This window comes from Neofelis nebulosa, chromosome 16, assembly GCF_028018385.1.
Source record: "Neofelis nebulosa isolate mNeoNeb1 chromosome 16, mNeoNeb1.pri, whole genome shotgun sequence".
In the NCBI taxonomy this organism is placed as follows: Eukaryota; Metazoa; Chordata; class Mammalia; order Carnivora; family Felidae; genus Neofelis; species Neofelis nebulosa.
The window spans coordinates 60,269,078-60,295,321 of NC_080797.1; the positions used below are offsets into that span (position 1 = coordinate 60,269,078).

At 54.8% G+C, this 26,244-nt stretch overlaps 1 protein-coding gene across 3 annotated transcripts in view; it reads left to right on the plus strand.

Moving 5' to 3' along the window:
- Positions 1 to 26,244, plus strand: part of KSR1 (kinase suppressor of ras 1) — a 163,871-nt gene that overhangs the window by 121,347 nt on the left and 16,280 nt on the right. For 2 of the 3 annotated variants that reach the window (XM_058703863.1, XM_058703864.1), the window contains exons 5-15: positions 1,600 to 1,604; positions 4,289 to 4,349; positions 8,660 to 8,743; positions 10,265 to 10,326; positions 10,428 to 10,534; positions 13,670 to 13,838; positions 15,660 to 15,701; positions 18,073 to 18,127; positions 19,342 to 19,390; positions 20,188 to 20,567; positions 23,047 to 23,143. In XM_058703863.1, the coding sequence (XP_058559846.1) occupies positions 1,600 to 1,604; positions 4,289 to 4,349; positions 8,660 to 8,743; positions 10,265 to 10,326; positions 10,428 to 10,534; positions 13,670 to 13,838; positions 15,660 to 15,701; positions 18,073 to 18,127; positions 19,342 to 19,390; positions 20,188 to 20,567; positions 23,047 to 23,143 (1,111 nt within the window). The remainder of the gene's footprint in view (positions 1 to 1,599; positions 1,605 to 4,288; positions 4,350 to 8,659; positions 8,744 to 10,264; positions 10,327 to 10,427; positions 10,535 to 13,669; positions 13,839 to 15,659; positions 15,702 to 18,072; positions 18,128 to 19,341; positions 19,391 to 20,187; positions 20,568 to 23,046; positions 23,144 to 26,244) is intronic. The other variant, XM_058703865.1, reaches the window with a different exon arrangement.

Consider the following 26,244-nt stretch of genomic DNA (forward strand, 5'->3'; position numbering starts at 1 on the left):
TAGAATATCTGGCTGAAATCTCTGATGATTATCAAATACTATGTGCTCTGTTCTATAACCTAGTTTTTTTTTAACTTGTTATCTTTGAGAATGTCATGTTCCCACATCTTAAAGTACTTTACTCTTTCTGTAAAACATTTTCTTAATTTATATGCTTAAATAGGTACTAAGTGTCACGTGGTCCAAGATGCAGACACTTTGTAGCACATGTTGTTTGTCACTGTAGGGTAGACAGTGTGAAGTTACCCCACCATTTTTCCTTGGCCACCCCCATTCCCCTTTCAGAGCTAACCAGGTTATCGCTTTTGTGTATACCTATAGTTATTCAAGCTACCTCATCTTTTTAACTTTTTCGTATCATTTCATTGTATAGTTTAACTCTTCCCCCCTGAAGGACGACCTTCAGGTCATTGTCAGTTTGGCTATTACAAAAATTGCCCTTGTCAGTGTACCCTTGTGGGCGGGGCAGAGGGGAAGGAGGGAGCTTTCTCTGGGTGCCTCCTACCTTCCTGTACCTCTGGGTGCAGGCTTTTTTTCCTGACGTGTGCTCTCCTTTTCTGGTCTTGGGTGGGCTGGCTCCCCCTGTCCAGTGAAGGCTGTCTTGCGTCCCTTATGGGATGGGCCCCGGACATCTCTGATGGTTTTGAGTATGTCACCCAAGGAGAAGAATGCATGCTGTGACCCACCCAGACACCCCCGGTCAGCCCATCCTGCTGGGGCCTGGTCCCCTGCCCCCTCCCCAGAAGGGACTGCAGCCTTCCGCCCCTTCTGGATCCTCTTCTCCCAAAGAGCCCAGTATGATTACCATGTGGACACATGGAAGTGGGTCATCAGAGGGCATCTCGGTGGGTAAACCCAGTGCATCTGTGTCTCATTTTCCCCTGAGAGGAGCATCCGGAGGGCTCTGGGCACAGAACGGAGCCTCAGGGAGATGGCGCCACTCACATCCCATAGCTGGTGAGCTGGGCGTCACCCTGGGATTCTGAGTCGAGTCCACACAGGGCCACTAGAACTAGCACTGTGGACACTCAGCGAAGCCCATAGGGCGGCCCGGGTGGCCTGCGTCTTCCCCAGCTTTCTTTGTCGCTGGGCCAGCGGCAGCCCCTGGGACGAGCTTGCTCAGGACACGTTCCACCTGGCCCTCCTTGGGGACCCCTTTCTGTTCTCCTCGCCCTCCTACTCCAGCCACTTCCCCTTCTCCTGCCTCAACCCTGAGCACCCCTCCCTGCAGGGCTCTGGACACCCGGGGTGTCCCCGCTTGCGGGAGGTGATCTCAGAGACCGTGAGCCTGTTTCCTCAGTTGTGAAACGGAGCACACCATACGGTGCTGCGGGGCTGGCGAGGCGTAGATAAGCTGATAGACGAGCGTGCAGCGTGGGAGCGCAGGAGTAACTTCTGTGCCCACAGGGGGGCCCAGGGAGGGCACTTCTAGCCCTTCCCATCGAGGAACCCTGCCCATAGTCTGGCCCCATGCCCCAGGGGCTCAATGTCCTTACCTGAGGACGTTGCCCGCTCCCTCCCGGTGAGTGACGTTCTGGGGAACACACTGAGCCAGCACGGTGACATCATCCCACTTTTTCTCTTTTTTGTCTCCTGCAGGTTTGGTAAGAGTGATTCATTTTCGTCCCCTCTGCCACCCGGGAGCTGTGTTTGTGCTGCTGTCCCCGTCAGGGGTGGATTTCTTTGGCCCTCTCTCAGTCCAGTCAGCCTTTCTACCACCCAGAAGCAGAGGTGCTGGGAACCACCCCAGGAGATAGCTCTAGGACAGGTGGCCTTAGGATGTCGCGAGGTGGTCTCAGCCCAGCCAGGAGCTGCTCTCTGCGAAGCAGGGACCTTGACGTTGCCATGGGCTGTGGGCAGTTCCTCCTCAGGCCCCATCTGCACCCTGCCATCCCCACAGGTGACCTCTGGCAGGGAGCCTTGTCTGCTGAGCCGCTTTGGTAGCCCAGAGGGACATTCCATCTGTCTGGTAGCAAGTGGATGTTAGCCGTCCTCAGAACCCAGCTGATGTCAGGGGACCCCCCACTTTGGGAGAGGAATAACCCCAGGGGCAATAATGTGGCTTGGCTCTGAATGCAGCCCCGAGAGATTGGGGGACGCGGATAGAAATGCCCCTTTGGGAGGGGAGGAAGAAGCCCGGGCAGCCCCAGATCGTTTTTCCTGCCCCTCCACCTGCAGGGTGGGAGCAGGTCCTTGCACATGGCTGTGCTGTAGGGCTTCTCTCCTGAGTCAGAGCAGAGGGCACCAGCCATGCCTCCGGAGTCTTTTAATTGGCGCAGTGGAAATGCAGAGACGTCTGGGTCTTGCCTGAGCAAAATAGCAGCTGACTTTCGTCCTGAGCTGGCGAAGCAGAGTGATGAAGCTGTCAGCAGGGCCTTAGTGATGAGGCAGGGGTAGCAGGCCACAGCTACACCAAGATGAAGCTGGCCGCGGGACCACCAGGGAGGCATGGGGTGAGCAAGGAGTGAGGCCCCTTCCCCAGGGCACGGGTGCAGACTTCAGGGCGCCTCCCGGAACCTTGGAGGAGGATCCAGCCCCTGCATCCCTAGGGCAGCCTGGTCCTGTCATCCTCCTGGCTGCTGTTGTAGTGCAGGGACCGCGGCAGGGAGACTGCCTGCCCAGCTTGCCAGAGGCAGAGCAGGGTGTTCAGGGTGAGTATTTTGTCTGGATCAGGGGCGGTCGATGCCTAGCTCGTGTGCTGTCTCCCCTCCCTCCTATCCTACGACCGCAGCTCATTACAAGTCGGTCATGGGTTGTGTTCAGAGATACATGGTTGAAATCTCATTTTTCCATAGTCTGTTTCTCTTAGGTTGGCGGCCTAACCCCTGTTAGACCCATATGCTTTGATGGCCTTGGCTGCTCACAGTGAAGGGGGTCCCAGAAGGGAGTTGGGACAAGTCAGCCCCAGGGCAGGTGTACCAGAGAGAGCCCTGAGGGGTGTGATGGTGGGTTCCTGAATCATCAGGGAGCAGGAAAGGGCTTTTTGGTCCTGATCAAACTCCCCTTGGTGTGGGAGGAGGAGGTGTGTGCCGGGCCAGCACATGGGGACAGGGGGTGCAGGGATGTTGCTGACTCTAAGGACAGGAGACAGCTAGAGATCCCTCAAGTGCCATGTTCCTGACCTTTCTGGGGTATGGTTCCTGTTGATAACTGGATAAAAGTTTAGACCTTCTTTCCAGGGAAAAGCCCACAAAGTTCTGCTTACCTAGCCCAGAGGATTCCCAGAACCCCTGAAGCCCATCCAAGGTCTCTGAGAACCACCCCCAGGAGGAGATAGGCAGCGCTTAGGAGGGGCAGAAGCGGGAGGGGGGAGGGGAAGGGGTGCACAGGTGGAGGAGGGGCAGGAGGGGGTTGCACAGGTGGAGGGGGGACAGAAGCAGGAGGGGGTGGGGGAGGGGAGGGGGTGCACAGGTGGGGGAGGGGATGCACAGGTGGAGGGGGGCAGAAGCGGGAGGGGGTGGGGGAGGGGAGAAGAGGGGATGCACGGGTGGAGGAGGGGCAGGAGGGCAGTGGGACACATGGGCTGCCTGTGGATGGAGTGGTTGCTTCCTGCTGCTGCTTGATGCCCAACCTGTAATGCTGTAAACACTGGAAGGATGCTATTCTGATGGGGAAGCCCAGGATTAGGACAGGGAGAGTCCAGGGTGCCCCGTGGGAAGGCAGACAGAATGCTCATCTCAGGGCTCGTTGCCTGAGACTTCCCCAGCGGCTGGTGGGGCTGGGCCACCTGGGAGCATGGTAAAACTCCATGTCGTCCTTGCTCTACCCGCCAAGATCAGGCACTGGTGGTCCTCAGAGCAGAAGTCTCCAGGTGCTTCTGGCTGGAAGGGTACCAGATGTGCTGTATAGCTAACCAGTCTCAAATCCTCTGCCAAGGGCCGCACAGCTCCTACCCACTAAGTAGGAAGTGACCAGAAGTAAGCCCTTGCAAGCCAGTGACCTGTAGATTCTTGTGGGACGGGGTGTAGGTGGAGACTTCTGTCCTCAGCTTTGCTCTGCCTGCAGCCCTCCCTTCAAGCCTGCCTTCCACTGCAGCCAGAAGCCACACGGCGGTGGTTTCTGAACCATCTGTGGGGGCCAGGCAGCAACGTTCGTAGGAGAAGAAGGCCGGGCATGAGGGTAGCCACGCTGCCCTGGTCTACCTGGCCTGTCCTTGTTTTGAACGTTCAGGGAAACATTTATCTACTATTCAGTGAGTCCCCGCACCCACCCGGCCTGTGATTTCTGATCTAGAAGGTCCTAGGCACAAGCTTCCTCAGCCTGCTCGACCTGGCCTCTTTCCCTGCAGATCTCCCGTACGGATCCCCACAGATGGTACGAAGGGACATCGGGCTGTCGGTGACTCACAGGTAGGTCCATACAGTCTGGAACAGGGATGGGGTACAGCTGGGCTGAGACCTGCATGTACCAGTGCCCCCACTAAGGGTTGCTCCCCATTGCGGTCTGTCCTGATCCCTGTTTCTTGGGGACTCTTTGCCTCTGGTCTGTCCATCACTTCTGTGAACATAGCCCTGCACCCACCTGGAAGCCCTGCCTGTCACCAGCGGTCGTATAGACTTGTGGGTCCTCCCCGACCCCTCCATGTATCTCTTCCTCACCCTGCTGAGGGAGAACACAGGTCCCAGGAGAAACAGGCTCACAGTCTCCCGGAGGAGGAGCCGAGAGCTTCCTGTGGGTCCAGCACCGGATCGCGTCGGGCCCACACCCAGCCACGCATCAGAGCCCGTGGAGCTTTGAAGCTCCAAACCCCAGGCCCCATCCCTAAAGTTCTCTGCTTAGCAGTCTGGATTTCTTACAACTCCTAGTCACGCTGGTGCTGGTGTGAGCTGGCATAGGCTGAGATGGGCCCGTGACGTGGCCTGGCCGGAAGGCTTGGCCTCAACACTCGTGGAGCTAGTGTGTGGCACCAACAGTAGGTGTGCACGGCATCTCCCCAGCCCGGACAACCAGCAGAACGGTGCCTCGGGATGCCTGCGCTCTGGCCGTCCCTTGCGAAAGCCTGCCGTGAGCACAGCAGGGCACGCTTGTTGAGAGCTTTGCAACTTAGCAGAGCCTCTCATTTCCCCCGGGAGTGTGAGCTACCGTCCAGCCTGGGAGGCCAGCCTGGAACTCTTGCCCAGAGGTGGAGACCCGGCTGTGGCTCCGAGGGCCTGAGCAATTTGCCTGAGGTCGTGCTGCCAGTAAGATAGGGATCGTGTCCCCTGGATGGCACCCAGACACCCGGAGACTCGTCAGGGCTGATCCGCAGACGCTACAGTACCACTGACGAGAGGGCCTGGCTGACAGTCGGGACAAGCCCTTTGAGTGCAGGTCCCAGGGCCTCCCTCATCTGTACCCAAGGCTCCCAGGATGTGAGAGAACCGCTCAGCACAGGACGAGAACCCTACCCATTCTGCCTCCGTGGGTTGCACGCCAGTAATCTCTCTGAGCCTCAGTTTCCCCCTGCCCCCCGCAAACAAGACTTCCTCCCCGTCCTGTGATGAGGATACAGTGGGGTGATGTGCACCTGGGTTGCACGTGTCCGGCACCGGGGAGCACTTGGTGGACAAGCACAGGCCTTAGCCCGAGAGGGGCCCGTGTCGGCCAGGATCTGGGGCACGCCGGGATCAGCTGTTTCTTTTGTCTTGGGTGCACCTGCCTTCACAGAGGATGTGGGCTGTGTCAGCTCGCCCCTGAGTGTTTCCCGGGCTGCCGCTTCCTTCCACCTGGGGCAGCAGAAGCTGCCCTCCAGCTAGGGCAGCAGCAGTCCCCTTGTCTCATATTGCCAGGCTGCCCCACCCTGGTGACGTCACTGCCCCACCTTCTGGGTTTTTTTAAACCCGTGTTCCAGGCCTCTCTAAGAAGATCTAAAGTGTTTTGGTCTAATCCTGTGGGGGGAGGGGGAAGCTGTCTGTGGCTCTTCCCTGGTCTGGGAAGGCTTTTACCCCACACCCCTTCCTAGCACTTGTCTCTTCTTGGGCCCGGACCTCACCACTATTTTGCCCTGTTTTCATGATTTCCCTGGTGGAGGTCATCTCAGATACCACTGAGCTGCTCCCTAATCCCTGCTTTTGGCATGAGAGGAGATTAAAGCCCAGAGAGAGTATGTGGATCCCAGGGAGGCAGGATCAAGGCTCCCTAAAAGACACTTAATGGGGTAGGGGGGCACTTGGGTGTCTCAGTCCTTTAAGCATCTGACTCTTGATTTCAGCTCAGGCCATGGTCTCACAGTTCGTGAGTTCAAGCCCCATGTTGGGCTCTGTGCTGGCAGTGCAGATGGAGCCCGCTTGGGATTCTGTCTCTCTCAAAATAAATTTTAAAAAAACTTAAAAAAAAAAAAAAAAAGGCCCTTCAAGCACATGGGTGCCTTTGTTCTCGTCCCTGAAAGCACCCATCTTGTCTGGGTGGAGACTGTAACCCTCTGGGCACTATGCATTCGCATATGTGATCTCCCCAGGTCCCTGCGAGGTGCGCATGTTGGCCGCATTTGCAGAGGCCCTGAGGCATCCCACAGCCCATAGGTGGTAGGATTCTCCAGTGCAGCCTGACCCCAAAGCCCATGCTCTTTCTCTCCTTCTCTGCCCTAGTGGTCTCTCAGAGGAGCCCTCACACTCTATGTTGAGGCCCCTGGGGTCCAGACCCTGCCGCGTAGCTTCCCGGTGTGTGGCCTCGGGAAAGTCCCCTGACCTCTCTGGTTCCCTTGCCTGTGTACTGAGAATCTCAGACCCGCCTAACTCCCCAGGGGTAGTTGTAAGAATTGAGTGAGCTCATGTTTTATGGATGCATTACAAACCCTTCCCCAAATACCGTTGCTGTTTGTTCTGTTGCTCCTATGATACTCTATGCTTTGAAAAATCCTCCAAAAAAAAAAAAAAGTGAGCTCTTTCCGCCCTTAGGCCTCCCCACCCTCTGGACCGCCTTAGACTTTCTCCGGAGGACACCACCTGCTCAACCCCCATCCCTCCTTCCAGTCTGTCTTTTGTGGGTTTTAAATTTTTTAAGTTTTGATTTACTTTGGATTGAAATACATTCAGAATTCAAGAGGTAGAGAAGGGTGGCTATGCACACATTCCTCTCCTGCTGTCCCCAGCCTTCTAGGTCCCCCTGTAGGCAGATCTGGGCAGCTGGAGATAATTTTTATAGAAGCAAATACATATGTATATTTTTTGGCCTCCTTTTTCTGTTTTCACCAAATACTACGTATATTATTGACACTGTTCTACCCTTTGCTTTTTTTTTCTTTCAAAAATGGAGGCGTCTTCAGATTCTATGTCTCGCTCTCTCTCTGCCCCAGCCATTCATGCTTTCTCTCTCTCACAAAAATAAATGTTAAAATTTTTTTTAAAAAAGGGGGGTGCCTGGGTGATTCAGTTGGTTAAACGTCCAACTTGGGTTCAGTATATAATCTTGTTTTGTGAGTTCGAGCCCCGCGTCGGGCTCTGGGCTGCCGGCTCGGAGCCTGGAGCCTGCTTCGGATTCTGTGTCTCCCTCTCTCTCTGCCCCTCCCCTGTTCATGCTGTATCTCTCTCTTTCAAAAATAAATATTAAAAAAAATTTTTTTTAACGGAGGCATCATTTCCATAGCGCTGAGTGCACAAATTTTTACAGGTGGACACACCCATGTGTACCACACAGGTGAAGATTCAGAGCATTCCAGCCCCCCCCAGAATTGACCTTTGGCCCTTGATAGCACTACCACCCAGAGGCAACTGTTCATTTGTCATCATAAGTTACTTTTTCTGTATTTGAATTTGTTTTTAAATTTTTTTAACGTTTATTTATTTTTGAGACAGAGACAGTAGGAACAGGGGAGGGTCAGAGAGAGAGGGAGACACAGAATCCGAAACAGGCTCCAGGCTCTGAGCTGTCAGCCCAGAGCCCGACGCGGGGCTCGAACTCATGGACTGTGAGATCATGACCTGAGCCGAAGTCGGACGCTCAACCAACTGAGCCACTCACGCGCCCCTGTATTTGAATTTCATATAAATGGGGGTCATGTAGTACTTTTTCCCTGATAATATAATTTGGAGATCATTCCATATTTGCACAAAAAAGAGCTTTCTTATTTTCTGGCCTCATGGCATCCCATTGTGTGATCGGACCGGCCTGTACACAGTCAGTCGCCGATACACTAAACAGCATAGGTTGTTTATAGCCTTTTTTTTTTTTTTTTAAAGTCTGCTTATTATTTATTTTGAGAGAGAGAGCAAGTGGGAGAGGGACAGAGAGGAGCGCGAGAGAGAATCCCAAGCGGACCCGACGCGGGACTCGATCCCGCAAACCTTGAGATCATGATCTGAGCTGAAATCAAGAGTCAGTCACCCAACCAACCGAGCCACCCACAGCGCCCCCGTTTGTAGCCTTTTACTGCCGCAAATACGCTGCGGGGAGTAACCTTATCTGCATATCCTTTGACACCAGCGGGCGTGTCTGTTGGATAAATTCCTAAGACTGGAATCGCTTGGCTGCGCACTTTACGAGTCGGCCAATGAGGACTTTGTGGCTGGAAAATCTGAATGCCCAGGGGGAGCAGTGACCCCGGGCGTCCCTGCCCTCCCCGGGACAGGGTTCCGGTGGCTCCGGGATGGAACCCGGTCTCCCGGTCTCCCCCGGGGCCCCGCTCTGTCCAGGCTCTGGTCTCCCAGCCGCGTGAACGCTTTCCGGTGTCCACCGCTTGTAGGTTCTCCACCAAGTCTTGGCTGTCGCAGGTCTGCCACGTGTGCCAGAAGAGCATGATGTTTGGAGTGAAATGCAAACACTGCAGGTGAGGGGCGGAGGGTGGGAGCGGTGGGAGAGGGTGGAAACCCCACGCTTTAGTAACGGTGCTACTACTCGGTTGTTGGCCTGAGGTTAAGTCAGAATGCAAGGGGACTCCTTTGAGAGTTCGTACGTCTATCTGTGACCCCATTCGGCACACCATGGTGCGACCAGCCCTTTTCTAGGGAGATTAAGGAAGCATCAGGCAAGACGTTCCCAGAAGAAGGGCAAATTTGAGGTGGGCTTTGAAGGATGAGCAGAAGTTTGCCAGGTAGACCCAGGAAGAAAGAATTCCAGGCCTTTTTACCTTGCACAACATCGGCGAGGAATGGGAAGGCCTTTCTGGAAACTCGAAGGAGTTCTGAAGTTTAGCCTTACACAAAATTGAGCCTTAGCCTTAGTACACAAGATGGGGAGAAGGGGACAGGCAGTGGGAAAAATCAGAGATGGCTAGTGGTATTCACAGAAGAGAGTTAAGGGAGATTGCGTACAGATCTCACTTTCTTGTTTCATACCATTGTGCTTTCCGGTAGGCCAGAAGGACAAGGATAGGGAGCAGTGTGGGGGGTGCAGAATGTTCTCTGCTAACTACCCTCACCCTATGGAGGATGGGCCTGGAGTCTTTGCTCCCAGATCACTGCCCTCCATTGCTTTGTGACCTGGGGCAAGATGCTTGCCCTCTCTGGGCCTCATTTTTACAACTGGGAAGATGATTCCGGGCCTCTTTGTCTACCAGGCTTGCTCCAAGATTCCGAGCTAGTGTGTGGAGTACAAGCATTTGGGCTCCTGCCAGACCAGAGGCGACGGGTCTCATGCATGTCAGTTGGATAAATTGTGTTTTCCCCATGACTCCCAGACCACCAAGAGGACGCCAGAGCTTTCCCCCAGCCTAGGTCTCCTGTGGCTCCTGGTTTTAAATTGGGGACCTCCTGCTCCCTTTTAAGTAATGCTTTTCATGCGGAGAGCACAGAGTGCCCTCTCAGCCCTGCGCTCCCCTACGATTGTAGAGAACCCCGAGAAGTGGTAGGGTAGGTAAGACCAAACTGAGGGTCGAGGTCTTTGCACTCTGGCCCATGCTGGCCGTCTGACCATGAGGCCCATGCTGGACTGCAACGGGAGGGACCGCTCCTTGCATCTCTGGGATCCTTGGGTAATGCAGACATTCTCCTCCTTATGATTCTCTCTTGTTTTGTAAGTTGAGATTTGTCTTCAGCTTTCTGAATGTGGGTGGAGGGTCTCCCTTTCTTGAGAGGAGAGGGAGAGACGTGGGACCCACAACGTTTAAATGGGTGTGATTTAAACTGTGTGCTGTGAGGATTAGGCAGATGACAGCAGGAACGTGGTCGTGCTAACACTGTCCACGTGGGACGTTCCAAACTTTTGAGCTGATGTTTGCTGAGGAATTTGTGGCGATCGAGGCGGTCACGAATGGGTGTTGCACAGAGCTGCCCGGCAAGGCTCAGGGCCCCGTGGATGCCCTGGGAGCCCCGAGTGACCCTCCGTGCACTGACCCTGCCTTTTTTACCAGATTGAAGTGTCACAACAAGTGTACAAAAGAAGCCCCTGCCTGTAGAATATCCTTCCTTCCACGTGAGTGTTCTGCCCTTTTCCGCTTTCTGGATTTGGGGGGGAATCTCTTCTGTAGCCCGGTCTGTTCTCTATTAATGGTTCCCCCTTTTCTTTTTAAATAGAACCTAGGCTTCGGAGGACAGAATCCGTCCCCTCGGACATCAACAACCCGGTGGACAGAGCAGCTGAGCCCCATTTCGGAACCCTCCCCAAAGCACTGACAAAGAAGGTACGCTGGGCGGCAGGAGAACCCCCCTCTCGCCCTGGACTCCTCCCTGTAATGCAGAGATCCGGCCGGGAGGGGGGCATGAAATCTGGGGTCCAGGACCAGAGGGTGGCCTTCAGGGATCCTATCTTTCACCGTGTGCTAGACTTCACGTTTATGTCCAGATCGTAGTTACGTGCCCACGACCTGCTTCCTCTATTTTGACCTAACATTTCCCGAGCACTTACTATGAGTTGGGAACTTTTTCCACTGGTATTTCTTTTGGTCCTCACGATGGTTCTAAAAATCACATACTGATTTTCGCTCCATTTCAGATGACAAAACTGAGCACAGGGCCCCCCCGTGAGCAAGGGGCAGGCCCAGAGCAGAAGTCTCAGTGGCCGCCCGGCCCCAAAGCCTGGCCTTAGTCAGGGTACAGCGAACATACCTTCAAAAGTAATATGTGAAGGTGGATTGTGTTTTTCAGAGCCTGGGCTTGGGCTTCTCTGCTAATACAGACAGGTGCCCTCTGCAGCCACACAGACTGTCGAGAGTCTAACAGACCTGTCACGGTCCAGGCACAGATGTGTGTGGTGTCGGCAAGATGCCCGCGCTAACGATGGCTTCTGATGGCAGCCCCCTGGTGACCGTGCAGCCGGTGGCCTCCCCCCAGGCTGTTGTGGGTGTGGCTGTGGGTTTTCAAGTGTGTTGTGTCCTAGCCCCATACCAGGACTTAGCATGCTAAGCTAAGCCTTGCCTCATGTGACTGAGGGTCACATGACTGGCTTCTCCAGGGCCACGGTTGCCTTCTGTGGCTTGGGCCGGCCTAGGTAGAGGTTTGGACAAAAAGAAGAGAAGCAGGTGGCATGGCTGATGATGCAGCTTGGGATGGCGGGGGGGTGGGGGGGTGGGGGGGGGGTGGGGGCTGTTCTGGAGGGACCGTGGCCACATCTCCTTGTCCAACAAGGGAGGCCACTGCCTCAGGGGTGACCTCTTATTTGCCTGTCCTTGTCTCCTGCCTCCCTCCACCTGTCATTGCATTTTCCCCGCCCGTGACATTCCCTCTAGGAATAGGGGTGTGGGGGTGAAGGACCACAGACCTGAGCTCCAGTCCCGATGAGTCCCCTTCCTTGCTTCTGTGACCTTGGGCAAATTCCCGTACCTCTCTGAGCCTCAGTTTCCTGGTTTGTAAAGTGGGGATGATAATGCTTCGTTCACAGGGTGTTGTGAGGGTAACGGGACAATGAACTCGTTTGTCAGGAGCAGCGTGTGTTGTCCAGCCTGTCACAGATTAGGCGCATTTCCTCAGGAGGGATGCCGGGCCCCAGCATTGTTTTCTTGTCTGCCCTGTGCTCTCCGGCAATACCTGGTGCACCCCTGTTTGCACCGTGTCCCCATACCCCCTCGCTCTCCCCCTGTCAGTTCTTCCGGAACCCACTCAGGGCCCCTCCTCCTGCATGAAGCCCTTCTGCACGCACCTGCTTGGCCCCGGCCCCATAGAGTTCTGGGTGGTGCCTTCTCTTACGTCACCAAGGGCACTGACCGCCTCTCATCCTTCCCTGTTTGTGGCCATGACACGAGCTAACCGTTACTGAGTGCTGAGGCGCTGTGCTGAGGGCCGTGCGTTTGGCCTGTGTATCTCTCAGGGGCCAGCCTGTCTTTCCACCCTCTTCTCCAGCCGCCCTGGCTCACACCGGCTCGGCCCATTCCCACCGCGGGGCTTCAGTGCCCACCGTTCCCTCTGCCCAAGACCCCCTCCTCGGCGTTTACAGCACTCAACCCTCAGGGAGGGCTTGCCCGGGACCCCTGGCTGACGGCCTGTCTCCCCAGCGGAGGGGTGCTCTGGAGGGCTGGGCCATCATCTTGGTCCTGTCCGCTCCCTGATGCCTGCACTGGGCCTGGCACACGGTGGGCATGAGGAAAACTTCATATCCAACACTGAACACGTGAAAAACCGTGTGAAGCAGCAGCTGATACCCCATTTTATGGAGAACCGCTGTGGCTCGGAAAGGTGGGGGGATTTGAACGAAGTCACACAGGTGCTGAGTGGGGGAGCTGAGATTCAGTCTGCCTCGTAGTCCCTCCCCCTGCCCTGGTCGGCCTGGCCCTGAGGAATAGGATGGGACCTCGGTGGACCCAGCTCCCTCCCCATCCCACGTATGGCACCAAGTGGTGGCCGCTGTCCCTGGACTGTGAGGCCTCCTGCATAGCTTTGGAAGCTTCTGGAGTGCTCTGGACACCCCAGATGCTTTGGGCCTGCAGAAGAAAAACCTGATGAACCGAGCATTTAACCTAACTTGGCCCCAACTTTTTTTTTTTTTTTTTTTTTTTAAGATTTATTTTTAAGTAATCTCTGCCTCCAACATGAGGCTTGAACTTAGAACTTTGAGATCAAGAGTCACATGTTCTCCTGGCTGAGCCAGCCGGGTGACCCTGGCCCCAATGTTTTTGACCAAGGAATTCCAACCCTGTCCACCAAGGGATTGGAGTTTGGGTCTGGGAAAGGGGTCGGGGCCAGGGTCCCACCTAACGCTGACTCCCCCGTAGCCCTCTCTCAGCTGGTCCTTTGACCTTGCTAGGGCCCAAACCACTGGGCAGTCCTAGCCAGTAGGTCTGTAGAAGAGTGAGGGGAGCATTTATCAGACCCCACTGTGCACCACACACTAAATAAACACTTATTGGAGGCTGAATTTAATTCATTTAAAAAACCCTGCTATGTGCTTGGCTCAGAGCCAGGCACTGGGGGGTATGATGAATAGGGTCCCTGCCTTCACAGGACACACAAGGACATTCTGCAGAAAACCACCCCAGATGTCTTCTCTTGACAAACTGTAGTTCAAGTGCCCTGATGAAAAGTGCTAACTTTTATGGGAGCATGAGGAGGAGTGTGGTCCTTGCTGGGCTCAGGAAAGGCTCCTGGAAGGAAAGTATGTTTGAGCTGAAGAAGCATGAGCAGGGGTCGCCTAGGGGATGGGCACTAAGGTGAGGGACTCTCTGTGCCATCATCCCCTCAAATATGAGGTAAAAAAAGTCAGGATGCCCCGAGCGCACCTCCTCGTTTTTAGGCAGGGAGGGGAAGGCCCCAGCGTGGGGGATGGGAAGCAGGCTGGGTAGGGCAGTGACAGTCCCTGCCCACTTCTGACGTCTCTGGTCCTGCAGGAGCACCCTCCAGCCATGAACCACCTGGACTCCAGCAGCAACCCGTCCTCCACCACGTCCTCCACGCCCTCCTCGCCGGCACCCTTCCCGACATCATCCAATCCATCCAGTGCCACGACGCCCCCCAACCCGTCTCCCGGCCAGCGGGACAGCAGGTTCAACTTCCCAGGTACCACACCCTCAGGTCTTTGCGTGCGTTCACGATGGGGTGGGATACCCCTTCTCGGCACGCCCTAGCAGGCTCAAGGTCAAACGCTGCTGCCACTAAGAGCATTTGCTGGGAGCCAGGCACTGTGCCAAACTCAAGTGCGTTCTGGTATTTAAACCTGATGAGCGCTCTGATGTACGTGCTGCTTCCGTACCCGTGTTACAGATGGGGACACTGAGGCTCAGAGGAAGTGGCTTGCCCATGTGAGAGAGAGAGCCAGGATCAAAGCGAAGTCTGTCTGGCACAAGGCCTGGGGTCTTGACACAAGCCCACGCTGCCGTCCCGTGTGTGGGGTGGCCTCTCGTGGGCACTGTTCACTCAGGGCTGCTGAGCTCCCAGGAAGCATGGCAGGCAGCCCAGGGAGCGGAGGCAGGCCCAGAAGGCCCCAGACTCTGCTGCTTACCTGCTCCGTGATCTGAATAAGCTACTTAATGGGAAGCTTTTGTTCCCTTTTCCATAAAGTAAGAGACCCTGTGAAGTTGGGGTTAGGTTATGCCCACTGTGCAGATGAGGACACTGAGTCTCAGGGGAGGTGCATGCTAGAGCTGACCCCTGACTCCGCCACCACCCCGGGCTCTGTAGGGCCGGGGTCTTCCTCCTCTCGGCCAGGCCTGGGGTGTCCCATATCTCCAAGAAGCAGAGTGGGGCCCACTCGCCTGTTTCAGGATGAGCCTAGGCCTCGGCCACCCTGGCAGCTCCTTGCAGTTGGCCTTGGCCCTCCGCGTATTTCGGATGGCAGAGGCCCAGAGGAGGCAGCAGCCACTGGGACACTCCAGTTTGCTCTGGGCCTGGTCAGGTCAGGCCTGGCCTTTGAGGCTCCAGGCCCGGGGGGACAGAAGCACAGCTTTTCCTGTGCCGGGGGACCCTCATGCAGCCTGCAGGAGGCCGGACAGCCTCTCTGGGCCCGTTTCACCAGGGGTTTCTTCTAGGGGTGCTGGGAGACCGAGATTTTGTAAGAACCTTCTCTTTTGCCTGTGCCTTCGCCTTAACACACACCTGGCTGGCTGGCTCTGTCCTGCATCATCCTGCGCACACCCCTCTCCACCCCGCCCTCCCCAGGAGTGGAGCGATGGCCCATTGGAATGACCTCCTCTCCCATTCTGCTCCGTCATTATGCTCTGAAACTGGTCTTTTGCTAAACGCCTAGTCTGGGTTTTTCTAAAAGGAAGGGCCTGTTTGAAAAACAATAGCCACAGAAAAAGCCCGTTTTGTGAGGTCAGTCAGAGCCGCTCAGCTTTCACTGTGGGGGAGCGAATCAGTTTATGGGGAAAGGCTGCCCGGTACCCCTGTTTTACAACACGACAGCTGTGTCAGAGTCCAGACCCCCAGCGCGTCGCCTTCAGGGGGACCCTGAAGACAGGTGGGTTTTTGTTCTGTTTTGGATGGTGAGAAAGTTTGCTAAAGCCTCATCACCTCTGGAGGTGAATGTGGGGCCAAGGGGGTGGAGACCATTCCTCTGCACTCGGCACAATTCCCTTTTCAGTATTTCACCCTTCTGGGCTCCCGCACGTTTCACAGAGAAGTGAGCCTGGGAGGTGAATGCCGTCAGCCAGGTCTCTGCAGCAGTGGGGCCACGAGCTCCCAACCCCAGTCCTCCCGGGAAAGCCCCTTCCTGGGGTCTCCTGCCAGCACCCATTTCCTTTCAGTTCCTTTTCTCCTTCCTGCATGGATCACCCTGTTCTGCCCCACCCCACCCCATAAGCAGCCCGTGCCTGGCCCCCCCTCCTCCTTCGCTGCATTTGCTGTTCTGTGTGTGTGACTCACCTCCTCTTCTGTTTAAAGCTGCCTACTTCATTCATCATAGACAACAGTTTATCTTTCCAGGTGAGTCCTTTGCATGGTTCCACTAACTGGCCCTTGCTGTGGCCCCTGTGTTCAGCCCACCTGGGCATACCTTCCCCTGGGTACCTCCATGGTGCCTGAGCCTCACATGCACCTATTTTGAGAGCTGACTGTATCACAGCTGGGAAAAGGGAGCGGGGTGGGTAGGCTTGAGGTGGGCCCTTCACAGGGGCAGTGACTTGCCCGGAGGGACCTTGGCCTCCATCCTGTCCAGCCTGTTGCACAAAGACTATAGGCAACTTATCTGGGGTCACACAACTGACAGGTGGTGGAAATCCAGTTTGCAGAAGGGAGGGACAGACCTTCTTGCTGATGCCTTATGGGCACCTGTTACAATATCTTCTCCTACACCGTGAGGAGGAAACTACTTACAGAAAGGGAAGACAATTTGGGGAAAGTCTGCCGCCTTCTCTTGGCTGGGGCTTCACCTGCCTGAGTGTTGCTGCGTGGCGCCATCTGCTGGCGATCAAGTAGAATGCAGCTTTATTTTAGAAATTTTCAAGGCGACAACTTTCAATCTCTTCTGATTGATTCCCTTCCAACAGAAACTGTTTTGTACACCTACTATGTGCCACCCTTCGCATTTGGCCATATTCATGCCCCCAAGGAGTTTTTGTGGTTAGTACTTATTTCTCCAGTTGAGGGTGACAAGCATTCATATAAGTAATCTGCGACTTTAATTCTTAATTTAGCCATATGAAGTCTCTCTGTGTTTAGACAAAGACCGTAGCTGTTTTTCTCATAGGTTAAACAGGCCCGTCTTGGCGTCATGGTCTTTTGGTTAGTCCAGGCTTTTCTGTTTGCCAGCCCGGCTCCATTAGGGGAGTGATTTGGAGCGTTTGTGAAGTTCTTACAGAACTATTAGTGTGGCTTTGCCTGGGCGTGAGCAGGCTGGCAGGGGTCAGGGCCCTGGGACTGGCCCCAGGAGGCTCTCCAAGCTGCCCCTGTGGTTTCACACCCATTTTTGTTGTGGCTCCCGTCTAAGAGCCTCCCTGGTTACCAGCTCAAGGCCCAGTGTGCAGGGGAGTCCTCAAAAGCATTGGGAAGACATGGCTCTTTTTCCAGAAGGATCCATCTTGCCTTGAAGATATGTTGGGGAAGGAGAGGGACTATATACCTGTTAAAAACAAACATGGACACATTTTGGAGCAGAACGCAAAATACACTCTAAATGTTTAAGGAAAAGCATGAGGCCTCAGAGACGCTGTTCCCTCCCACTTGGGGTGCGGTGTGGAGACATCCCCTATGCACGTGTTATCTTCTGTGGAAATATTTGAGCTGTGTTGGAGGGGTGGGAAGGTCAGGCTGCCCTGGGTAGTCTGTGGACACAGGGTAGTGTTATCTTGGGGGGCCCTTGGCCGAGGCTTCCAGGACCCAGATCCCCCAGGAGTGGTGCATGTGTGCGTTTCCCTGGTAGGAAGGCCCACAGCCTCTATCAGATTCTCCAGGTCTGTGAGCTCCCAGAATGTGGCGATTCAGATGACCTCAGAGGTAGCCTTGGATAAAGCTTTAGAGAAAGCTTGAAGTGGGGGGAGGCGTTGATGGCTGAGTTGGGGGGCTCTTTGTCCTGGAAGGCAGGGAGAGGGTGCTGACAGCTCAGCCACAGCCACCTTCTTTTGTTGACAAAAGAGGAGGGAGTGAAGGGTCACAGAAGTAGCCACGGTTTTGGGGTTCCACACTGGGGTGACCGTCTGTCTGGTGTCCCCCGGATGTGGGACTTTCAGTGCTAAAACTGGGAAAGCCCCAGGCTCAGGGTCAGCCCCACCTACCCAACCTTTGGGTTCCAGGAGGTGTGGACTGTGCGTTTCTTCCTCTCCCCTGAGAGCTGCTTCACCCTCGGCCCAAACCCGGAAGTCAAGGGGGGGCAGGGCCTCTGGCTCGTGCCAGAAATTTCCAGCAGCTGAGCCAGACACCAGGTGTCACTAATGAGCCATCTGCAAGCCCTGCCCTGGGCCTCCGCTGGCCTCCCTGAAGGGGTCTTATTGCCTTCAGAGGATTGTTGCACCAGCTACTGCCTTTGAGCCAAGATGGAGAGTCTGACCCCCATGTAAATAATATGCAGTTTGCTTTTACCGCTTGCTTATATGGGGTCATTTGGCCACAAGGAATTGGGGTTGACTGGGGAATCCCAATCGCATACCCGCACAGAGCTGTGGGAGCAAAACCACGTGCCGTGGAGGTTGTGTCCATGTTCCGGTTTAGGAGAAGTGGCCTGGAGCTCACAGGTGCAGCACTGGGAGGGGCTGGCTGCTCGGGGAGGCACCGTTCTGCTGCGTGCACTTGGTAAGCACCGTGTCCGTGAGGCAGCAGGGAGGGGGTCTCATGCTTTGTGTTTGCTTTTTGTTTCCTACAGACATTTCCGCATTTCCACAGGCGGCCCCGTCCCCTGATGCAGCAGACAGTACCCGGTAGGCATCCCCACCCTGCGTTCGCTTTCTTTCCCATGGGGACCTGTTAAAGCGGGACCCACATCCCTGACCACCTCCCACTCCACCTTTAAGTCTCTGAGCTCCTGCTTTGGGCCAGCCAGCGGGGGGCACTCCTTGGGCTCACCCACTCCCCGGACCACCGACCTTGGCCAGAGGGTTTTGTCTGTCTCCTGTTGGTGTAGTCAACATTGGGTAGGGACATATGTGAACCTGGAGCAGTCTTGTGACCCAAGACAGGTGGGCAGAGGCCACTCAGAGTTAGAGGTGCCTACTAAAAATAGCTCCTGTTTATGGAGCCCTTTCTCCACGTCCGGCTCTGCTGAGCCCTCTGCTCAGCCTGGTGGAGGTAGGTATTAAAGTAGTTGTCATCCTTGTACAGAGGAGAAAGCCCCCACGGAGGGGTTCAGACATCAGGGGTGCCTGGGTGGCTTTGTCAATTGAGCCTCTGAGTCTTGTTTTGGGTTCAGGCCATGATCTCTCTGTTCGTGGGATTGAGCCCCCCGTTGGGCTCCTCGCTGACAGTGAGGAACCTGCTTGAGATTCTCTCTCTCCCTCTCTCTCTGTCCCTCTCCTACTCTCCTACTCATGTGCATGTTCTGTCTCTCAAAATAAATAAACATTAAAAAAAAAAAAAAAAGAAGAGGGGCGTCTGAGTGGCTCAGTCGGTTAAGCATCTGACTCTTGATTTCAGCTCAGGTCATGAGCTCACAGTCTGTGACAGTGAGGGTCCTGCTTGGGATTCTCCCTCTCCCTCTGCCTCTCTCCCACTCGTTTTCTCTCTCTCACCCTCAAAAGAAATAATCTGTCAAAAAAAAAAAAAAAAATTGCACGAAGTCCCACGGGAGGTGACAGAGCCGGTTCTCAAGTATGATTTCAAGTCCCGCGTTGTGCTCAGAACCCCTGACTGGGCACCAGGTTTGAAAGGGTCTCAGTGGTTCCTGCCCACCCCTTGTCCCCCACCACCCTCAGGTTAGTCTAAAGAAGGCTGAGGCCGAAGAAGGGAGATGGGGTTTGGTCTCTGGCCTCCTGTCTGCTTCCACGACCTCCAGACTGCCTTTCCCACAGCCAAGTGGGTCACAGTACGGATGCAGGCCTGGTGGCCCTTTCTCGGGCCTCACGATGGGGCCCTGCCCAGTTGAGAGCAGACTGACCCGCCGCCAGGGTCTCCTTGACAAACCGTGTTTTGCTCTCAGGCTCGACAACCAGCCAAAAGCAGACGTGTTGGAGGATCGTGAAGGGGAGGTGAGTGCGGGTGACGCGCAGCCCGGAGATGGTCCCTTCTCTCTCCCCTCCTCCTCGTCTCTGCGCACATAGGGGTGTGGGGAGCGCGTGGGCGCCGGGCCCTGGGAAGGGCCCCGTCAGGAGCCCGCTGCAGCAGGTGCACAGCCTAAAAGAGTGATGAGCACAGACCTTCTTTGTTTTGTTTTTTTGAGGTTAAAGTAAGCCCTTCATCCCCATGATTCCCACCCCTAGCCCGGAGGCCTGGGGCCCAGCCTGGGAGACTCTAGTTCAGTGAGTCTGGCTTGGGGCCAGGCATCTCCACGATGTCAAAGCCCCCCAAGTGATTCTGATGGGAGCCAGGGCCGAGAAACCACCGTCTACATCCTTGAACCAAAGTGTCAACCGAGCCTGGCTCCCAGCAACGCACTGGGGTTTAGACCGATTTGCTCCTGCCCGGAGGACTGTCGGAAACTCTGTTTAAACAAAGAAATGCCCAGAAAGGATAAGTGGGGGTGGACTCGTCTATGCCAGCGGACGCTAATTTGCTTTCCTAGCGGTTAGATGTCGTTCATCAGTCGATCTTGGAGATTCGCGAGAAGGGCCTCGGGGCCCACCTGGGCCAGGCGCCACAGTTTGTGGATGAGGACACTGAGGCCCTGTGGTGCCAAGTGACCTGCCCCCTGGCCACAGCAAGCCGGAGCAGAGCTGCGGCTAGAGCCCCTGCCTCTTTCTTCCCTTACCTGGTTGGGGCTCTGGGCAGGGCGAGTTGGCTGAGCCCAGCTCTGCCGGCCCTCCCTCTCCCTTCCCCCTCCTTCCAGGCCGAGGAGACAGAGGCCGGCAAGTCAGAGGCCGAGGACGACGAGGACGAGGTGGACGACTTGCCGAGCTCCCGCCGGCCCTGGCGGGGCCCCATCTCCCGCAAGGCCAGCCAGACTAGCGTGTACCTGCAGGAGTGGGACATCCCCTTTGAGCAGGTGGAGCTGGGCGAGCCCATCGGGCAGGGCCGCTGGGGCCGCGTGCACCGAGGCCGCTGGCACGGCGAGGTGGCCATCCGCCTGCTGGAGATGGACGGCCACAACCAGGACCACCTGAAGCTGTTCAAGAAAGAGGTGATGAACTACCGGCAGACGCGGCATGAGAACGTGGTGCTCTTCATGGGGGCCTGCATGAACCCACCCCATCTGGCCATCATCACCAGGTAACCTCGCCCCGGGGCCCTGTTATTTGTGTGGCGGTCCTAAGGTGGAGAGGTACAACGGGGAAAAGCAAAACGGGGTCTGATTTCCCCACCACATAACCCCATTGACATTAAAAAACAAAAGAAACAAAATGATGCCTAAGGACAGAGAATATCAGGTGTTCCAGAAAGGTACAAGATGAAAGCTAGTCTCCTCCCACCCCACCTGGGTGCTTCTCCCCGAAGGTGGATATACTGTAAACAGATGCTTATCACGCCTTCTGTTAAAATAAAGAAATTTGTATACACTCAGGTTTTTCAAGTGTCCATTCCTTTGTAAAGATAGCACAGGTCCGGGACGCCTGGGTGGCTCAGTCAGTTAATCCTCTGACTTCGGCTCAGGTCATGATCTCACGGTTCGTGGGTTCGAGCCCCACGTCGGGGCTCTGTGCCGACAGCTCAGAGCCTGGAGCCTGCTTCGGATTCTGTGTCTCCCTCTCTGCTCCTCTCCTGCCTGTGCCCTCTCTCTAAATAAATAAATATTAAAAAAAAAAAAAATACAGGTCCCACTGGTTCGCACCTGCTTTCTCCACTTGAGTGCAATCTTTAACGCTCACCCCACATTCCTGGCACATAGTTGAACCCAGTGGTGTGCTCGTAAACATTGAACCTTCGATTCCTGGGTGGTGGGGAAGGAAGCCCTTGTTTGTGCATGGGTCAATTCCTGTGGTGCAAATACTCTCCCCACAGCTGATTTCAAGCTGCCACCGTGACTTCACTGAAAGTGGGCTGGGCTCTGACGGATCCCTGGTTGCCCCCAGTATATTCAGCCCGCCCTCTTTTGCTGGGCACTTTGCCATAATGAACATCTTTGTTTCCTTATGTTGGTGAACTTCTGTGAGTACTTGTGCTGGGCGAGAGTGTACGAATGTGGTGGTCTGATGGGCATTTCTGTTTCTACTCCAGAAAGTGCTCACCCGTCCCCCCCAGCCTTCGGTGCATGACTGTCCATTCCCCCAGCACTGAGCGTGGGAGGCTGAAACGTTTTGACATTCAAACAGTTGTTGTTGGGTGTTCACTTTTTTTTTTTTTTTTTACATTTATTCATTTTTGAAAGAGCACAAGCTGGGGAGGGGCAGAGACAGAGGGAGACATAGAATCCGAAGCAGGTTCCCATTTCTGAGCTGTCAGCACAGAGCCCAACGTGGGGCTCGAACCCACAAACCATGGGATCATGACCTGAGCTAAAGTCGGATGCTTAACTGACTGGGCCACCCCGGCGCCCCGGGCATTTACTTTTAACATCAGGAACTGCAAGGGGCACCTGGGTGGTTAAGCACCCAGGTCTTGAGATTTCAGCTCAGGTCTTGATCCTCAGGGTCGTGAGTTCAGGTCCCACATTGGGCTCTGGGTGTGAAGCCTATAAATGAATGAATAAATGAATAAATATATATAAATATATAAATAAATGTATAAATATTAAAAAATAATAAAAATAAATGAAAGATAAAAAACCAGAAGCGGTAACAAGAGGTTAGTGAAGGCATTTTGGAATATATACATGGAGGTTTCAAGAAGAAACTAGAAATCACTTTAATCCTATCAACCAAGAGCCCACTCATTAACATTCTGGTGATGTTCCCTGTAGCCAGACCCGGTGCTTTGAAAGAACCTTCAGCACCATCCCTCCATTCACCCCTGCAACGCCATGAGAATCTGAGTCTGCTTAAAGGGACTACACATAACAAAACATCCATTACCAGATTATGCTGAGGGCGTTAGAACACAGACGAGGAACCGTCAGTCACTATCCCAGACCCCTCGGCCGGTTCTCCAGGTCTCCGAGGCTCTAAGAATCCTATCTCCTTGGAGAAGTTTCCTAAAACTAGCTTCTTCATGAGATGCCTTAACTGAACTTTTCCCAGGAACAGGGGAGTGAGCTATACATTCTCTCCGGGTCCTTGCTCAGCCCAGGTTTTAGGAGTCAATGCAGGAGGAGGCCTGAAAATGTGAGCCCATTTTCCAATAATCACTCTGACACCCCTGATGATGCCACCCTCCTCCTGCACACTCCTATGTGGTAATAAAATGTCTGTGATCAGAAAACAGCAAAAAGATCGTGCACATCATCATGGAGAGCCCCAAATGTCGTCCAGTTGTAGTCCTAAAAGGCCAGATTCTTCCCTGAGTTTGAGGGGGCACGTTCCCGCCTTGAATCCCCTGAGGCTGGGCTGCTCTCTGGGTTGCCATGAGCCTTGGTGCACTGGGTTTCCTGTTCTGGGGTGGGCAGGGCCTGGGCCTCAGGAAACAAGGTGCATGTGTGTGTGATTTTGCACGCTCAGGCCTGGCCAGGAAGGAATGGGCGTCAGGCTTGGGTAAGAGCAAGGATTCCGGTGCTCACCAGTCCAGGGGATGGAGAGGGTCCTCCACTCTGGCTGCAAGGGCTGGGGTCGAGCTGCGCTGGCCCCACACCTCTGTCTGACCCCACCACTCTCCACAGCTTCTGCAAGGGGCGGACGTTGCACTCATTTGTGAGGGACCCCAAGACGTCTCTGGACATCAACAAGACCAGACAGATTGCTCAGGAGATCATCAAGGTAAAGGATGAGCCGGCTGGTCCCGGGGTTCCTGGCCTTCCTCCTGCTCCGTCTCTTCCTGTAGCTGGAGCACCTCAAGGGTGGGCCCCTGTCTCCTTCCCTCTGTCCGTGTCTCATCCACTCAGAGCCAGGAGCTAGACGCCCAGTCTGTGATGACGGACGAATTGGAGCACAGCAGGCTTTAAGGGTTTGAATCCTGGTCGCACCAGCTGTGTGACTTTGGGCGGGTCAATGAGCCTCTCTGAGCCTTGACTTCCTCTTCAGTAAGCCAGTAAGATGGGGCTTCCAATATAGCCTCCCCCATTGGATTAGTGCTGGAGCAGAATGGAATAATCCGCTGAGGGCCCACTGGGCACAGGGCATGGCGCTTGATGAGCGTCTTTGAACTGATTGAGGGCGGTGTGAAAGCACCCACGCTTTTCTGCCTTCAGGTTTCCAAATCCAAGTTTCGTGAGGACCGGCCCTCAGGCAGCCTGCCTTCCTGCCTCCCTCCCTCCCTCTCTCTTGGCCTGTCTTTCTGTCTGTCTCTCTCTTCCTCCTTCCCTCCCTCCCTCCCTTCCTCCCTTGTTTTGTTTATTAAGTTTTTTGTTTATTGGTGGCTTTAAATTCTATTTATTTATTTATTTATTTATTTATTTATTTATTTAATTTATTTATTTATAGTAATTAAACACAAATGAAAGAAAAGCTTATTTATAAGTTGCTTTATTTAGCAACCTAGCAGGCTTGGATAAAAGCCAGACTGCTGGGGCGCCTGGGTGGCGCAGTCGGTTAAGCGTCCGACTTCAGCCAGGTCACGATCTCGCGGTCCATGAGTTCGAGCCCCGCGTCAGGCTCTGGGCTGATGGCTCGGAGCCTGGAGCCTGTTTCCGATTCTGTGTCTCCCTCTCTCTCTGCCCCTCCCCCGTTCATGCTCTGTCTCTCTCTGTCCAAAAATAAAATAAAAAACGTTGAAAAAAAAAAAAAAAAAAAAAAAAAAAAAAAAGCCAGACTGCTGCTGGGGAGGAGCTCCTCTTTTCTTGTTTTTGTTGAAAAGCTTGCTCGTAGGACCCCCCTGCAGCTCCCTGTCTCCCGCCTCCGCTCCCACCTTTCCTTTTTCTCCCTCCCTCCCTCCCTCCCTCCCGCCATCCACCGTGCATGTGTGCATGCGTGCGGGTCTTTAGCAAGGAAGAGACACAAGTCATCGGTGACTTCTATGCGCGAATCAAGATTTCCACGTGACATGACATGTCCATGTGGCTAAATTAATGAATTAAATTTCAAAGCCTCTCCGTTAAAACCCCACATTTATGCCTTCGTTTGCAGCGTGTCTCCTTTTGGAGGAGGTGGAGGGAGCCGCTGGGTGTTACACCTACTTCATGTTGTCCCCTGACTTGCTGGGCCCTGCTGCCCACTGTCTCCCCTGCTCCCCACTGTCTCCCCTGCTCCCCACTGTCTCCCCTGCCCTGCCTCCCTCCCCCGCACCAAACTGTTTTCCTCTCCTTAAGGTCCATACTCTGGGGCGTCTGTATGGTTGCTGACCAGCTGAGGTCAGATGAAGGAGCCATCTGGAAGATTCTAGGGGCAGACGAGAGAAGTTACTCAAAGATTTTGGAGCCATAGAGCCGGAAACCGCCTCTCTGCTGGCTCGTTTGGTTTTCCACCTGCTGAAACGCTGTCCTCCCTAAGCCACTTTCTTTTGTTCTCATCTTTGACGTCTTGAGGTTCAAAATACGAGAACAGGGTCCTGACCTTTGGCTAGGTTTGTGATTGGGGAGCTACTCTGGAGACCCCGAGATACCGTGAGAAGGGAGGGGATTTGTGCTCCAGACCTGAGCATTTATTTTTTATTTTATTTGAAAAAAAATTTTTTAATGTTTATTTAGTTTCGAGAGAGTGTGCGAGTGGGGGAGAGGCAGAGAGAAAGGGAGACACAGAATCTGAAGCAGGCTCCAGGTTCCGAGCTGTCCACACAGAGCCCGACACGGGGCTCGAACCCACAAACCACGAGATCGTGACCTGAGCCAAAGTTGGACGCTTAACTGACTGAGCCACCCGGGTGCCCTGTAGACCTGGGCACTTAAATCGCATCTCTTGAAGCTGGCCTTTCAAGCCCGTGGTACCTCTTCTGTACACAAGGCTCAGAGTGGCACAGCCACTCGTCCTCGGTCATGTAGCTGGTCCCTGTTTGGCCCCGGGTGGTGTCTTTGGTCCCTGAGGAAGGCTTGTGCCTTGGTTGGGTTTGGGAAAGGGGCAGATAGTCTAGGAATGACCCTCTTGCATTCAGGATGGACTTTGGGGAAGGAGCAAGTCAGTCTTTCCCGGGGCTGCTTGCACAGCGTGGGTGAGAGCTCTCCTGAAAGCCTTGGGAGGTGGTGGGGGGGTGCTACCACAGACCCCACGCCCTCCCCATCTCCGGCCTCGTGTAAATTCTTCTCTGATGCTCTCCAGACCCCCTCGGACCGAGCTCTGGCCTCAGCTGGCTTCTGTGTCGCGGCTCGTTCTTTCTGTTCCCTAAACGTGGTCTGTTTACTTGTCCACTTCTCACCCCAAGTAGCTTTAAAGCCAGAAGGACTCTCGTAATGTGGGAGGCGTCCTCCATGTGGGCGGTTGGGAGGTGGCCTTACGTGCGCCTCTTTCTGAGCTGGCGGGATGGCCACTTCAGCGGTGGCAGCTGCCCCCGTTCTGGAGGGCATCGGGGGAGTACGCGGGAGTCCTGAGTTTCGTGTCAGAAGACAGTTGGACCTTGGGTGAGAGCGTGCCTGCGTCAGGTGGCCTGTGTCCCATACAGACACTGGGACCACCTGAATTTGGGGGCCCCCTCTCTGGGAATTCATCTCTGTTCCCCAGCCTGAGCCCTTGCCTAGCTTACGGGTAGAGGCCAGTTGGTGTGAAGCCTGATAGAGACCCTGTAGATCACCCGATTGCTGTATGACTTAACGTGGGGTGTATCACGGCTCTTTATACACTTCCTGACCCCCCAGCTCCCCACCCGCCACCCTCTCCACACCTTAGCTAAGCATACAGTGCCCGTTGGACAGCACAGTGCCACGGACTAGCCTGAACCAGGCCTCAGCAATGCTGTTTAACTGCTGTGTGGCCTGGGGCAAGTGACTTCCCCT